At 42.4% G+C, this 17,272-nt stretch overlaps 1 protein-coding gene across 1 annotated transcript in view; it reads left to right on the top strand.

The window, feature by feature from the left end:
- The window catches only part of CACHD1 (cache domain containing 1), a 132,478-nt gene extending 117,934 nt beyond the window's left edge, over positions 1 to 14,544 (top strand). The window contains exons 21-27 of the mRNA XM_033151889.1: positions 2,729 to 2,815; positions 2,979 to 3,095; positions 3,437 to 3,588; positions 5,175 to 5,336; positions 6,571 to 6,639; positions 7,658 to 7,759; positions 13,716 to 14,544. Coding sequence (XP_033007780.1) covers positions 2,729 to 2,815; positions 2,979 to 3,095; positions 3,437 to 3,588; positions 5,175 to 5,336; positions 6,571 to 6,639; positions 7,658 to 7,759; positions 13,716 to 13,954 — 928 coding nt within the window. The 3' untranslated portion in view covers positions 13,955 to 14,544. The remainder of the gene's footprint in view (positions 1 to 2,728; positions 2,816 to 2,978; positions 3,096 to 3,436; positions 3,589 to 5,174; positions 5,337 to 6,570; positions 6,640 to 7,657; positions 7,760 to 13,715) is intronic.
- Positions 14,545 to 17,272: the final 2,728 nt, after the last annotated feature.

Genomic DNA, 17,272 nt, shown 5'->3' with positions numbered 1-17,272 from the left:
AGAATTCCCACCTGTTGCATCAAAGGAACAGGAATGCCATCTACTTAATCTTGTCTGCTGGGCAGGTAGCCACTGGATTGCCACATCACAGCTCTGCTTCCTGCTGGGCAAGGCTCAGCTGCTTGTGGAAGAAACCAGGCTTTCCCCTTTACTGCTACATATTTGCACACTCCGGAGGAATTTGGGAGTATAGTCTCTGAGTCAGCACTGTGATCTTTTAGGAGTGAGATTTGCTTCTTACATGAAGCAGAGTTTGGTTCTAACATCAACGTAGCTTCCTTAGTGCCCATGAATTCTTACCTGTCCCTGATACCTTCTGAGTAATCAGGCTCTTTCATTAGTATTGTGTGTGTGTGTGTGAGAGAGAGAGAGAGAGAGAGAGTGTGTGTGTTTTGTAACAAAAGACAAAACACACACACACACAGGCACAGAACAAACCACATAGGTGATACACAGATAAGTAATAATAATAATAATAATAATAATAATAATTTATTATTTGTACCCCGCCCATCTGGCTGGGTCTCCCCAGCCACTCTGGGCGGCTTCCATCAAACATTAAAATACATTTAAAATATCACAGTTTAAAAACTTCCCTAAACAGGGCTGCCTTTAGGAATTTTCTGAATGTCAGGTAGTTGTTTATTCCCTTGACTTCTGATGGGAGGGCGTTCCACAGGGCGGGCGCCACTACCGAGAAGGCCCTCTGCCTGGTTCCCTGTAGTTTTGCTTCTCGCAGTGAGGGAACCGACAGAAGGCCCTCGGCGCTGGATCTCAGTGTCCGGGCTGAATGATGGGGGTGGAGACGCTCCTTCAGGTATACAGGACCGAGGCCGTTTAGGGCTTTAAAGGTCAGCACCAACACTTTGAATTGTGCTCGGAAACGTACTGGGAGCCAATGTAGATCTCTCAGGACCGGTGTTATGTGGTCCCGGCGGCCCCTCCCAGTCACCAGTCTAGCTGCCGCATTCTGGATTAATAACAGCGTATAAGGCACCATTGTCATGACAAAATTTCACACATTGGTAATTGTAGAAAGAATTATATGTATCCTTTGTTGTAATAGCATATGAAATAAAATTCCACCAATAAGGATAGAAGTCTTCTGGATTTCTTTCCTTTTTAAAAAATATATTTTTAATTGAGTTTTACATTGCAAATTTAAATTCAAACATTAAACATCAACATCATCGTTTAGGATTCCCTGAATCCTTTAACTCCCCTTCACCCTTCCATGGTTACCATTATCAATCTTTTTTCAACTGCTTCCCTTATTTTCTCTATTTTTAAAAAATAATAATCCATTATTACCATAGTTTTTCATACATTACAAGCATTACTCAAATCCTGCCAGAAGTGTTCTGGATTTCAGATCCACTGGAGACTTTCAGATTGTGAGTTACTTGCTAAGTTCCATACAGTTTTGTACCATAATAATAACTTCAGGTCCTTTGTTGCTTTCCATTTTTGCACTACAGAAATCCTCGCCGCAGCCAGCAGCCATGTTAAAAGCTCTCTTGAACAAAACTGGTCATTAGTATTCTTCAGTCTTCTGCACATTAACAGTGTGCATTAACTTACCTGGCTAACTCAGCTCAGTTTAACTCAAAGAAAAATGCTCATTTGGCGTAAAACTTCATGTGTTTCTGGGGGTTGATGAAATTAAGATGTTTCCATATGTTTTATTTATTTGTATCTATCATTTAACAGTTAGATTTTTGCCTCATGCAGCCAGATTATCTATAACCTCTGGTTCAACCACATTTGGAGTACTGTGCACAGATCTAGTTGCCACAACTAAAAAGTGGGAACTGGATAGCTGGGAAAGGTGCAGAAAAGGGCAACCAAAATAATTAAGGTCCTTTCCTAGGCAGAAACATTTGGATCTGCTTTAGAAGAAGGCAAATAAGGAGGGGTATTAATTGAAATTTCTGACATTGTGCCTCATGTGGAAGTACTATTTTCCACATGGCATAATTCTATAAACTTCCCTTATTTGTCTTTTTATAAAGAGGTTTTCTAAACTTTCTTTCTCTCTCTCTCTCTCTCTCTCTCTCTCTCTCTCTCTCTCTCTCTCACTCACACATACATATAATACTAGAACCTGGGTTATCTAATGATGCCGATTGGTGGAAGATTCAAGGCAGAAAAAAGGAAGTAGTTTTTCATTCAGCACACAATAAAACTCTGGAATTTACTACCGCAAAATGTAATTAACAGCCACCAACTTGCATGGTTTTAGGAGGAAATCAGGCAAATTCATGGGGGATATTCTTATTAGTCAAGATGATGGAGTACTTCCTCCAGAATCAGAGGCAGTGGCGTTTAGGATACCAGCCCATGGGAAACAACAGCTGGAGAAGGGTTTGGGGCTTGTGGGCATCTGGTTGGCCACTGTGGCAAGCAGAATGCTGGTCTGGATAGCCCTTTGATCTGAGCCAGCAGGGCCCTTTGTCCTGCAGTTGCATTGGCAATACACTCAGTACAATACAGAGTACACTGAAACTATGAGATATTTTGCAGTATATGACATCTTTGCCCAAGTGGACTTTCGGGGTTAAACTGTGCATGAGATTTGGCCCAGGATAAGATACTCGCAGACATCTTTCTTTCTTTCTTTCTTTCTTTCTTTCTTTCTTTCTTTCTTTCTTTCTTTCTTTCTGACAGTTAGATATAAATGTGATTCTAATAAGCATTGTCTCGTTTGTTCTTTCTTTCCTTCCTGAAGAATGGAGCAGAACGAATGTGAATGTCCTTGTGAGTGCCCCCTAGAGGTTAATGAGTGTACTGGCAACCTTACCAATGCAGAAAGCAGGTAAGTTAGGACTAGCACAATAATGATTTTTTTTTTTGTGAAGTTCACAACACATGTGCGTGGGTTATATTTGTTGATAGGTGCACAGTGTACTAAATCAGGGTACATTTTCTCTTAACTCTTAGTAACTGATTTCACCCCCTGTGCTTTTCCCAAACTTTAGAAATCCTAGTTGTGAAGTCCACCAAGAACCTATGACATTTATTGCTGTTGATCCCAGTCTACAAGATGCTCTTCCTCAATGTATTAATACACGGTGCAATCAAAGGATGGAGAGCAGGTGAAGTTCATCCGTTTTCCAAACACACACACACAAACAAACACGAGTGAATCTAGAATAAAATGCCTGTATTGTGGTAACAGCAAATCATGATTGAATTTCATATTGGGCTTTGACACAAAACTGTCCTTGACTTAAAATCATTGACACTGGGAAATGAGGGGAGGTAGCCTTATACAAGCTTAGCGTAACAGGCCACCGCAACAAAACGGTCTTGCTTCACTTTTAAGGAAAATTGCGCCTTTAACTTGGAGGGGAAAGAACAGTTTCAGTAATATGTTTTCTGAGATTTGGGACAGCAGAGTTCTAATAATCCTCACTGCCATTTCCTTGTGTTCCAGGGATTGCTTTGGTGTCTTGGACTGTGAGTGGTGCATGGTAGACAGCGATGGAAAAACCCATTTAGATAGATCCTACTGCGCTCCTCAGAAGGAATGCTTTGGTGGAATTGTGGGTGCCAAAAGCCCTTACGTGGATGACATGGGAGCCATTGGTAAGGATGGCCATTGTGGACACGCATCAATGTATTTAATGCACTGGCAGAGCTTCATGCTCCGTCACCGGGGGGCGGAGACAGGCGGGGGTGGGGCTGGCATGTGTCCTGGGGGCGTGGCTCCTAGCGCGTGCGGGGGGGGAGCTGCGATGGCACCCCACCAGGATTGCGCTGCCAGGGGCAGTGCGTTCCCCCCCCCCCCGCACTCCTCTTCCTCCGCCTGTGATTTAATGCATTCAGATCTGGCATAAAGCCATACCTGGACAGATTGCGCAAGTCACTTGGGACATCCCTGCGACAGAGTATATTGGGACTTGCCTCTACATTAAAATACAGCATTTTCAGCCATTGCACACTGTAAGATGAAATGCCATTGTCGGTGTGTTTGTTGATTACATTGCTCCCTGGTACTCTGAGAAGCTGTGGTTGATGAAGCAGGCTGGGCAAGCACTGGGGCGCGAGTGGTGGAAATCTCTTTCCAAAGTGGACAAAGGGTGTGTTTAGGACACATAATCATGACTATCACGTGGCAGTGAAGGCAGGAAACGACCCATGCTGTACTGGAAGCATTGCATCCTCAAGGTGTCAGTTGGCAGAATTGTTTCATGTGGTCCAGAGACTCATTACCCCAGATTTAGGGGATGGATCCCTGGAGTCCACGGTGACTAGTTGTGAGCAGCTTGCCAGTCACTTTGAGGACAACATTGTTGACAAAGCCCTGAACAATTGGGCCCAGGATACCCTGAAAAGCTACCTAAACTTTTATGATCACAGAGATCATCCAAAGGACAGCTGTTAGCGGCTCTCCGTGTTACAGAGGCCAACTTGGCCTTAATGATAATTTGGACATTTAGTGTTGCCATTCTCATACTGTGGAATGCTCTTGAAAAGATTTGGCAAGCATCCTCACTTTTGACTTGCAGGCATCTTTTTTGTGCTGATGGGCCATTGCACCTGATTTATTTTTGATTGGTCACCTGGATGAATATCTGTATTTTTTAAAACATATTTAAAATGATGGTTTTATGTTTTATACTGTACAATGCCTTGATACATCTTATGATATGGCAGTATAGAAATAGTTTAAGAAAAAACAAACAAACAAACTTGAACAGGGAATTTTGCATCCATTCATACCAATCTTCCAGCATATCACTCTTGTGTGCATGTTACCTAGAATAGTCAAAAGTATTCTTACAGTGTGTCCCTTTAAAGGCTGATACATTTTAATTTTGGGAGTTTCTCTGTGCAATCAGTACAGTCGTACCTTGGAAGCCGAACGGAATCCGTTCCAGAAGTCCGTTTGACTTCCAAGGCGCAGCTTCCGATTGGCTGCAGGAAGCTCCTGCAGCCAATCGGAAGCCGCAGAAGCCCCGCCGGATGTTCGGCTTCCAAAAGAATGTTCGCAAACTAGAACACTCACTTCCGAGTTTAATGTATTCGTCAACCAAGGTACGACTGTATTATACTGTACAGTAATTGTTGTGACTTTCTCTTTCGCTTCTAATTTATGTTTTGGGTGGTTTGAACTTTTTGCAGAGCATTTACATAAGCTTTATTTTTTCCCCTCCCCCTCTGAAATAAAGGAGATGAGGTGATAGCTTTAAATATGATTAAAAGTGCTCCAGTTGGTCCTGTTGCTGGAGGTATTATGGGATGCATAATGGTGCTGGTTCTGGCAGTCTATGCCTATCGTCATCAGATTCACCGCAGAAGCCACCAGCACATGTCCCCACTTGCAGCACAAGGTAAGAACTTTTTTAAAAAAAAAAAAACCACACCGCCATTTTGTGGAGGATGGGGGTTGCAGAGAGTATGCAAATTGTTCAAAGAGTTTCTGGCCACAACAGCTGAAACAACTTACTTTGAGGGTTGCCCCAGCACTTTTCTGATAATCCCAAGGTTCATTGTAATCATGTGTCTCAGAATGTTCACTTCACATTATCGGCTGTGACATAGAATGGCCCCTGCTGCCCTCTGCTGGATGCAGAATTTAAAGCTGGGCTGTTCTAGCTAAATGACCTTAAAAACATAACAACACACCTCTTTCTAGGCTCTTGCAAATACAATTTCTCATCTTAATTGTTTAGGATTCTACATTCCTGTCTAGACTCTTGACCATTACAGGTGTGAATGATTTCAGCATAAATGTGTGTGCATTATTATGTTGTCATTATATATTTGAATACCTCCTGCTTCCAAAGTTCTTTTTTCCTAGACATTTTCTTCTGTTCCAATTGAACAGAAGATAACATATACCAACAACAAATGAGAAAGGGAATCTGGTATTAGGGAATTTCCTCTTTTCTTTGTGAAATGAAAAAACAAGCGCATTATTCCTCATTTTATTATACCGTTTCCTAAAATTAAACTAAACAGTGTGCCCCGTGAATGTTGACAGCCAGCGTGCTAGTCCTGCACAAGCGGTCACAGGAATTAAGAAACAGTCACCACTCAATAAAAAAACTTAAGAGCATAACCAGAGACTTCTGAACATAGATCGTAGGAAGCCCATTATCTAACAAATATGAATGGTTGTTATGCTAGCACACTCACAACTGACGCTATGAGCACAATAAGCAAAATATTTTTTAAGGGCACTGTTGTTGAAAAATTTGAGTTTCATGGTATCAGTTTTAATAGGCAAGTGCTTCAGTAGTCATTAAGTCAAGTCAAAATAAGTCATCCATAGTTTGTGACTAACTGTGGTTGTTGAAGTGGCTCAAGAAGGGAAAGCAAGTGGTTATCAAGTTTGCACCCTTGTTTTCAATAGTGGTACGTGCCCTTTCGGTACTTGCTGTCCGTAGCTTTAACCAAAATATTAAAATGGTTGGCTGTGAGGCTTCTGGAGCTCAGATCTCTTGTTCTCAGGGGGGGAAAAGGGGGCATCTCACGGCCATTTCCAAAGCTGGGCACTTTTGCAGGCTAATGCAACATCTTCACCCTTAACAGTTGAATTTCTCTGTTTGTAATGTTGTGTAGAAATGTCAGTCCGCATGTCCAACCTGGAGAATGAGAGGGATGACGACAGTCACGAAGACAGAGGAATCAGTAAGTATGAAGCAGTCACACTGTAGTTGCAGGTGAGGAAGACTGCGGGATGAGGCTCGGTGCTGTTTCTTCCACATGCCTTTCCAACACATAGCATATTTATCACCATCAGGATGACAAAAGTGCCTTGCGGTTTTGGGTCCCAATCATTCTCGCATCAACCCTGCGAGTGACACTGCGGTATTTGCCTGCTTACAGATTGAAGGCAACAATAGAAAATTATTGACTTGCTCCCAAAGCCACCCACTGGCTGAACAGTGATTTGAAGCTGGGCCAACATTCTGTTCATTATATCACTCCACCTCCTGCCTCCTTACATTCTTTCAAAGATCTTACACAATCTGGCAAATATAAATGCAGCCCTTAGTTCAAACAGCTCATGAACTACAGTTGATCTTAACTTGCTAATTTCTGTGCCCTCACTGACAGCATGCTTGCCGTCAGACACTCAAGTCACCTCCCACAATCTAAATTAGACTTGCTAGCTTTCACGGCGTCTGAAACCTAGATATAAATGTAGCAGATTGATTCACAGCTATTATTCTACAGGTTCCTGTGGTTGCCTTGCCAGGTTTTAGCTGCCACTGGTATCTTGAGTATTTTTTGCAGCAAACGCTGTAACTTAAGGTTCCTTAAAGGACAGGTGTGGGTATAATTTGCTTCCAGATTTGACATGAAGCACACACATTGCTGACCGTACGACAGAAAACCAGCAGCTACTCTCCTTGTTGTGAGATTCAGAAATTTGATCAATGTGCCCTCATCCCTCTACACAGTTTTAACCCTTGTGTGTTCAGACGAAGGCCTGAAGATGGCTCCTATTATGAATTCCACTGGGCATATAAAGTACAACAATATATTTTTTAAAGGGAGGGGGGAGTTTGGTCAGTATTGGAATTCCACAGCAACCTTATAATGATCTCTTTCATAAAATCTTTTCTAAACGGATGCTTTATTTGAGAATGTGTGCTCAGTGTAAACTTTTTCTTCTCACACTCCTTATTCTGCTCACTCCTAGTCAGCAACACCCGGTTTATAGCAGCAGTTATTGAGCGCCATGCGCACAGCCCAGAACGTAGACGCCGCTACTGGGGACGCTCAGGAACGGAAAGCGATCATGGTAAGACCTTGGAAGTTGCTGGCATCTGTATTACGTGCTCATCTTACTTCTGCCTCTTGGCAACATCGCAGACAAATCATCAGACAGATCGTTCCCAACGCCGCTCCTTATTTCTTCCATACTTGAAAACAGTTTTGACACTTTCCCATTCCAGGGCAAGACTTTATCCAGCGTCAGAAGCTATTTTTGTCAGGGTGATCTTCCAACACGAATCCTTTAGCTTAAGTCTCTGTGCTCAGTATCTTAATCGTATGGATAGCACCAGCATTATTACATAACCCCTCAGCATTCCAAGAGGCGCAGGACACCACTGGTCTCACACTTCGCCTCCTGCCAGTCCTGACGCCTTTCGTATTCTCCAGAAAAGAGGAGAAACTCTTGTTTCCTTTGTGTTGTTTGAAATGAACTGCACAAGTTTTATAAAACAGCCTTTAATTTCTAGCCGCATGGGCCTCCTTCCATTTGCTGGGTTAAATTAAGCTTGTGTTAGATTTTTGTTTTTTTTTTAAAAAAAGTTGAATGCTGTCTTGGCTTACAGCCGTGCATTATTGTTGAGCAAAGAACATGCGGCACACAAGAAAATATATTGATTCTATACAACCATATATGGCTATAGGTAGCGAAGATGTTTATTCTGATAGCATTTGGATTTTCTGGCATTTCCTTTGTTGCTGGGCTATGGGTTTTGCCACATAATTGACCTATGAGAAATAGCTAGCAAGAGTGAGCAGCTGCTTCTTAGTCTTCAAACCTGTATCAAGTTGATGAGTCCACTAAGAGGATTAATATAAGTTTAGCGAGTGTTTCTGCCAGCGTTGTCAGCTGTATCTTCGTGTCACTTTTACTATAAATACGGGTATGTTATGTTGCTAAATGTGGGGACAGGGAGAGGACTGTGTTTGTATTTTATTTCTTGGAGTCCTTGGATGTTTCTAGATGACAACATCTCCACCCAGTACATGAAATGAAGTGCTGATTAAGACTCAGAATACACATCTCAGAACACACATGAGGCACTTGCTTATTTGATTGTGTTCCCCCAAATATAATCTGTGTCTACCTGGACAGTATGTGTTTCAGGAAGAAGTCTAACCTAAAGAAGGGAAACCAGTAAATGCCAAGGTGGTACAGTCATGGGGAAAGTGCTAGCACTTTTCAGTTACCTCCAAAGTTACCCACCACCAAGCAGAAGTAAAGATATTGCTTGCAACAATATGCTGTTATTTAGGTATTTGAATCCATATGCCTCTTCAGTGCTTGCAGGTTGGAGAGGAAAAAAGTGGTAAATAATGACAATAGCAATAATAGTCTAGTAAAAGAATGTGGCACATTTTATCAGTGCCTGGTGGACAAAATCAGAATTTGAATGAGGAAACATTGCAGTGCCACACTAGTTAGACATACATGTTTTTAGCACATTTTAAATAAATATAAAACATGTTCTGTTTTGTTCGTTAGAACAAATAAAAAGGGAACGGGAAAAAAATGTAAACCTGTGTTGTATATTTGACATCCAATAGGAAGTATAATGCTGGTCCCCTGTGTGTATTCTGTAAGAATTTATTGGCATTTTTCTATAACAAACATATACCCACACCCACACCTACAATAAACAAATGCAGAACAAATAAAACAAATACAAACAATGTCAAGCTTTCTTATTGCATCTTTCTAGAAAAAAAAAAAATTTCTAATTCCATATCTTGACTTTTGACTTCCCCTGCCTTTTCACCTTCGAGTTTGTATCCTTAGTCTATTTTATAACCATTTCTCCTACAAAAAAAAACATTAACTACAATTGTATAATTACATTCAATTATATCTTCAACAGTTGCTAAAAATGCATCATCATAATAATACCTCACCATTTAATCTTCTAAATCCATAAACTTAATCCACTTAAATTCACTTTGCTTATACTCCACCTCATAAATCTTCTCAAATCATTCACATCTAATCTATCTCTTCTATCCTTAAGGTTGCTGCTAGTAACATAAAAACTTGAAATATCTCCTTTCATGTTCAAATAAGAAATATAACAAAAAGTTGTTGACAGTATTCACCCTCCAATTTCAATTTACCATATCGGGCTGCATAAAATTTTACTTAATGCTTCACCCCACACCCCCTCTGTCCATTATTCTTCTCCTAATGGCATCAGCACTGAACTTCCATATCTCTTCCCTCTCCAAGCGTCCACAGATCCAGGCACAGTCCAAACCTCTCCTTGCCGCGAGTTCAGAGGCGTCCATCTCATCATCTCTCAGCTTCTTCGGTTCTTTGTAACATTCCTTTTCTTCTTGTAAATACCTTAATTCTCTGTCCCTGGCCCCCGAGCTCACACCTCGGGGACTGGATATACGAAATCTTAACGTCGCCTTGGGGCTGCCACCCCCAAAAAGCGAATTTCTTCTCCGAAGTAGCTCATTCATTTCACTCCATCTTTGCATCCATCCTCTCAACTCTTTGGCAAGGCTTTCTTCCAAAGTATCAAAAGTTTTGTAAGCCTCCTCTGTGGGCAATTGGTTCCATTTCAGACCCCCACACAAGACTTTGACTTTTCTATAAAGCAGTTCCACCTTCAAGGCAGTGAGTCTCTGTTCGTCCGTTAGTCCAGAGTTCAGTGCCAGTTCAAGGACGAAACCCAGCATACTGGCAGAGGAGGAGGAAGTGGGTATCATATTTCTACTCCCCTCTTTGTTCGTCGCCATTTTCCTGAACTGGAGCGCAAATACCGCAACTTTAAAAGGAGATATTTTCCTCTAGTTAACTTCCCAAAAGAAACGTTTGCCAGTCTCCTGTGTCAATTTTAAATACATTGTAACCAGTTCTGTAGCAGCAATCGGTCAAACTGGTTAGATTCTTGAGCTCGAAGGGAGGGAGGGCAGGCTGCCATTCTCCTTCCCCCCGGATCGTTCCAAAAGCACAATTTCTAATCAAATTCTTTACTCACGACCACCGGGTTCTTTTAGCTCCATTCTTCACAGGTAGAACTTGGACGCTCACCGCGGGCTCTGTCGCCGCATTTGCATCCCGGTTGGGGCATGTCCCCGAAGCCCGGCTCCGTTTGCCCTTCACCCCCACTCCCCCTTTACAGGGGGGGCAAGGGAAGGGTTCAGAGCCTCCGCGGGCGCAGCCGGGGAGCCCAGGGTGCGGGACGCTCTTCCCGCACCCCAACCGGAGCCGCGCGCTGCGGTAGCGCGGCTCCTAACCCCCGGGATGGACAAGGCGCTTCGGACCCGAAGCAGCCTTCGACCACCCGGCGATGGCGTCGCCGCCGGAAGTCCCCCTGTGTGTATTCTGAGGCAATACAGGTATTTGAGAGGACTATACCGCATCAGTGTTTCCATATTACAGTGGGTTTAGTTGGTTACAGGTATGCAGCCAGATCCTGAGTTACAGGTATACATAAGTTTTTAGGGGTGATGTTAAACAATGAAGTCAGAAGGAAATGAAACACAGAAAGTTCAGAGACAGTGATTATTACATCATGAATAGTGCTAATTCACAAAATAGTAGCTGTTGCTCAGACAGACTCCTTGTGTTATCACCAACTACTGTTTTGTGAATGACCACTGTCAGTTATGGAATTATCGCTGTCCGTGCACTTTCTGCCTTTCATTTTCCTCTGACCTCACCATTTACAATTCTCGCCTCACACCACATATACACGTTCCTGTAATTCACAATAAAACTTCATACATCTAATGAAGTGGAGTGTAGCAGAAGCGGTTTGCCGGGTGGGGTGGAGCCACTACACTAAATTTCCAGCAAGTGGACCATTTCTGCTTACTGGGAAGAAGAGAAGGAATGGCACGGTGGCGGCAAGGTCATCACAGTGCAAATGCGCTGGCATGAGCACCAGATTGGCTCTGCTGTTGTGTTTGCACCATGCTGATCTCCCCATTTCCTCACCCCACCCCCTCAGTAAGCAAGAGCAACCAATTGGGAAAAGTAGCCTGGCAGCTCTGACCCACCTGGCAAGCTGCTTTTGGACAGTAGTCCATAAATGCTTATGCCATATTATGCCATAATAAGTTTGTGAAAGCTGCCACAATACTTTTGCTTTTTTTATTTAATTGTATGCCCAATGGTGTATTTAAGGTTATGCCTAAAAATTCTATGTGTTTAGTGGCCCTGGAACACTGCATGATTTCTTTTTATCAGTCTGTTTCCAGAAGCAACATAAAGTAGTCAAGGACCTTGAACAATAGCTTGTGACTTTGGGTGTGTCCAACTTGGGTGCCTTGTTTTATGACTGTAAACATGTCATCTGCGTTTCTCATCCTGTTTGCTGCTCTGAAATGGATCCTTGGGGCATCTACATGGCAGACGTTCCCCTTTCTCCTGTTTCCTTTTAATCAGAGAGACTGGCACAAGATTAGAGAGTGTCCACCTTCCAAACGCATCTCTGTAATTCCTTACTTCAGACAATTTATAGCGTCCACTAGCTTTTCTAAAGATAACCCCCCTTTAAAATGAGATGCATTTCATAACCCAGTATGTGAAAAATGGTTCCAAAGTAGCATGCTGATAGTATATTAAGGGGTCTGCTGTTTCGTAACAAAAGTACTAAATACAGGTTGGAGATTGTAGTATTGTGTTTGAAGGGGAGCAAGGCAGAATCAAGTAAGTCTAGAACAACTTAAGAGGGTGATATATTGCATAATAGTAAGCACAATCACAAGCAGGAAGACAACCCCTGTCACCAAATGTTGCAAATAAACCTTGCCTTTCTTGCATTTATCACCCTACAGTATTATTGCCAAAAAGCAGGGATGAAAAAATCTCAAACTTGGTTGCCTGGTGCCACCATACAGACCCATCTATGTGGCCCTTGAGACTGCCAAACACTGACAGTTTTGGAGGAAATATTTGCCTGATTGGCTTAACTAGAAACAGCTTTTTAAAAAAAAAAAAAAAAAAGAGTAAGCAGGCCATTTCGCAACACTTTTTGTGGCTTCGTGGTCATGGACTGTTAGGAAGCAGGCGGAAGACCAGCATTCCAGCGAACTGTTACATGCTGTTACATGCTATTACTGTTTCTCACTGATTTTGGTAATAACAAAAATCTTTCACAGGGGAGTGGTTTATGCTGGGTGTATGAAGCTGTTTTTGTTGTTGATTTATGCAAAATGTCACACTGTCCAAGTTTATTTGTAAGGTACTGCACTGAATTAAATTTTGCAGTGCAAAATCTGAAGACTTCTAACAAGTAGGCATATGTCTCACCTTCTTTGCCTAATACTATTATTTTTAAAAATTGAATTGTTATTGAAAACTATTTCCTGCCTGCTCGTATATTTACAGAGTATGTGTACATTTCCATATATTATTGGGTGGCAATGTTATTGGACGTTGCTCACCTTCTTCTCTCTCTCTCCCCCCCCCCCCCACCAATCATATTTAGGGCTTTCCCCCACTCTTTGTAGCTGACTTCAAAAGCTTACTTAAGTGCAGACAGACAAATTGGCTGAAATATCCCCTCAAACTGTGGATTTTAATGGTGCTGGTTCCAGTCAATGTTGCCAGTAACTGAAAGGCAGATAAAGGCCCCAAAGCATCAGTGCAGATAAAAGGAAACACAAATGAGATCCCATAGGGGATCTTAAATTGTTACTTATTTTGGTTTTGTTTTCTTAGAGATAATGCCGTTGTGTCTCAGTTACAGTATTGAACAAATTGCATTTGCTCAGGCAACGATGGGTCTTCTATCCAAAGAGAGATTCAGTACATCATACTGGCTCCAACCAGGTTCCTTGTATTGCTATGTTATTTAACAAATAATAAATACCAACACCCAAGCGGCATTTAGGATTGCTGCATTTTGGGTGCATTATTTTAGTGGTGTAAATGGAAGCTTGGGGAATTGAGCACTTTGCATTTCTGAGTTTGTTGTTGTTGTTTGCCTATATACAATCATCGCTTCTTACCAATATGGCTTTATGTTTTCCAGGCTACAGTACTATGAGTCCCCAGGAGGACAGCGAAAACCCTCCCTGCAATAATGACCCATTGTCAGCTGGTGTAGACGTGGGCAATCACGATGAAGATTTAGACCTGGATACCCCTCCTCAGACTGCTGCCCTCTTGAGTCACAAGTTCCACCACTACAGGTTGCATCACCCAGCACTTCATCACAGTCACCACTTACAGGCTGCGGTCACAGTACATACTGTAGATGCGGAATGCTAATGGCCTCTGGCCTTGGGAGGGGAAAAATGCAGCTGAGAGGAGACTTGACGTTTATACCATTACGAGGCATGGTTTTGACTAACTTCATTGGACTCGTTTCACATGAAAACTTTACATTTCCAAAATGTAAGGTTGGCTCTGAAGTGGAAGAGAAATTAGCATGATGAATGAACCTGCCATAACATTCAATAAAATGGAATAGTAGGAATGTTCGGCCTCCAAACACAGGAAGGAAGGTTTATACAGTAAACGGAGCCTTTTGAACCCTGTTGGTCTGAGCCAAGAAGAGAGTGTGCTCAGACAAAGGAGAGAGAAAGAGAGAGAGTTTATTTCCTTAACTGGAAGAACAGAAATCTTTGCAGCCAGAAACAAAGAAAGTGCCAGTTCCAGAAATAGACATTGCCACGAGGTTTCCATTTGTTGAGGCTTTTTTGTGGGTTGTTTTTAAAGAACAAAAAAACGTTCCTTTCGCTTACAAATTGCTGTATGGGACCTGGGACAGTGCATCTCAAGATTTTTTTAAATAAAGGATTATTTTTGTACTATTTATTGAACTCAAAACATTCATGAACTCTGAGGGAGAGGAAGATTTTTTTTAAAGCATCAGATGCTCTCCATGAATGCAGTCTATGTTTTATTTGTGTTGGTGAAGTTGTGGTTCTTGTCAAGAAGACTTGCCACCCCTTTGAATGAAATATTCTCCCCCCCCCCCCGCACCATGCTATAAAGGGAAAATGAAGAAATTGTGAGCTGATTTGTTTACATGATTGAGGTTTGGTTTCCATGGTCATTTTGTACACTTTGAAGATGGTTTATAACACAGTATTTTTATATATAAATATATATTTTAATGTGGGGAGGCGGGATATCAAGTCTCCTGGCTAAAGCACTGAGGAAACCTGTCCCCACACTCCATCCTGTTCATTCTCAGACCTGGGCAGGATTTGCTTCCATGCACAGTGATAATGCAGTGTTTAAACACTATTCAAGACTGGCGAAATAATTTGGTGACCTTATGTTTGTGGAAGGGGTGGTGATTCAATGGACACCTCTGGTTGGAGAAGAAGAGGAGAAGCAATTTCTGCTAACCCAGCCCCCTCTCTTCCCCTCCTCACCCCGCCCTAGTGACCCCTGAAATTAGCTCTAGAGTGTTGGGGAACCCTGGTGTTATAGGGTCGCGGGTGGCACTGTGATCTAAACCACTGAGCCTCTTAGGCATGCCGATTAGAAGGTTGGCGGTTCGAAACCCCGTGACAGGGTGAGCTCTCGTCACTCTGTTCCAGCTCCTGCCAACCTAGCAGTTCGAAAGCATGCCAGTGCAAGTAGATAAATAGGTACCGCTGCAGCGGGAAGGTAAACGGCATTTCTGTGCGTTCTAGCTTCGTCACAGTGTTCCATTGTGCCAGAAGTGGTTCAGTCATGCTGGCCATGTGACCCAGAAAGCTGTATGTGGACAAACGCCAGCTCCCTCGGTCTGAAGTGAGATGAGCACCGCAACCCCATAGTCACCTTTGACTGGACTTAACCGTCCAGGAATCCTTTACCTTTACCTATAAGATGGTGTAAGGATGATTTGGTGGTGGTGGGATTCTATTGCGGCAGATGTCTGCTGGATCAAAAGCCCTTCCCTAAGTGTAAGGGCACCAGTTGCTTTCCACCCCCATGGTCTGTTTCTGACCCTTTTCACATTCACTAAATGGGTAGGTCAACCCATGGGGAGGTAGATGGGAAGCTTTGTAAAGTTTTGGGCTATTGTGAAAGGTTTATTTTGGAACCCTAAGGATGAGCCCCTTGTCACCTTTATCTGGAATTTAATACTGCTTTAGTGATTAGCATCATCTGATGGGTGGCACATGGGCCATCATAATTTTCAATTAGTTTTAAATCACAGCATTTTGTTCATTGTGATTCAAATATTATGAAAACATTCTTGCACTGTGCATATGATAAAACATCCATTTATATGTAGGGTTTTGGTTTGGTGGTTGTTTTTTTTTACAAGATCTCTAGATAATGTTTTAATTATAGGGTACCTAATACTTAATATGTAAAAAATGGTTCTTAAGCAGTATGGTAAAGTAAGGATGCTTGTGCTACCAGGATCCCCTTTATACTATGTATAAAATTACAACCTCTAGTGGAATAAACTGTATATAAAGTATGGATGTGTGAGTTCACTTTTGAAAAGTTCATTTTGACATTAACTGGACATAACCTTTTTTCAGAAAATTCTCATTTCAGCTCAGAAGTAGATTGCATAGAGTCTTCAAACATTAGGTCATTTCCCCCAACTGTGTCATCTTCGTGTCTCACTTCATGAAATACTGCTATGGAGAGTGCATGTGGAAGGCACCGTTTTCTGATACGTGTGGACTTTACAGGAATCCAGTAACACGGACTGACATGGACTCTCCTTGCAAGGAGAGCAGCAGCAAATACATAACAGAGGCACATGACAAACGAGCTAACCTCTGTAGGTGTCCTCTCTGCTGTGGCTCTCCTGACACTGTGTGTGTGTGTGTGTGTGTGTGTGTCACAAAAAACAGCCTGGAAATGTATACCCTACACTTGTGCAGCACGCAGCTTGGATCCATTCCTGCCATTCACAGTGATGGAGATGTGTATCTTTCAGACTTTATAAACTCTGAAACAGGTATTGCAGTTGAGAAGGGTCAGAACAAGTTAGCATTACTAAATCAGAGCAGGCTGAGCCTCTTCAAGGGCAGTTTTTAGATGGTGCATCAACAGAGAGTTTGAAATGACCTTACTCCTTTCTGTTATCGAGGGAAAGGGAGAAGGCACATGGGCAGCTGCAATGCAACCTTATGGTGTCCTGGAGGGGAAGGAGGGGGAGAAAGGGTACTCGGGAGCATAAGCCAAGGAAAAGAATAAATTTATACCGATGAATTGATGGGAAAGCCAGTGAACTCGGAAAATCTGAAGCGGGTTGGGAAGGGGATGTACTAAGAACTAGGGTGAAAGTGTTCTGGCCAGCCTTTTAAGTTTAACAGTTCTGGTTTACCTGATCCATCTGCTGCTCAGCTTTATACTTTTTACACATGTCCTCATCAATCCAAAAGCTACAGATTTTGATACTCACTGCCACATGTGCAAAGCTTTTGTTACACTAACACACTTAAAAGTACTCCAATTGGGCAATATCATTTTTTTAACCAACCAAAATGTCACAGAGGTCCTTTGAGTTCTCCTGTCCCCTTCGTCAAACAAGCTTTTGCACAAAGCAGGGGGGGGGGGTAACGAGAACGAAGAAAAAATAATCTGATGTAGCCATGGGGTCAGTTTGCAGACTCTGCTCAA

This window comes from Lacerta agilis, chromosome 6, assembly GCF_009819535.1.
Source record: "Lacerta agilis isolate rLacAgi1 chromosome 6, rLacAgi1.pri, whole genome shotgun sequence".
NCBI lineage: Eukaryota > Metazoa > Chordata > Lepidosauria > Squamata > Lacertidae > Lacerta > Lacerta agilis.
Note: the sequence above shows the minus strand (reverse complement) of the source record. Positions and strands in the feature narration are given on the sequence as shown.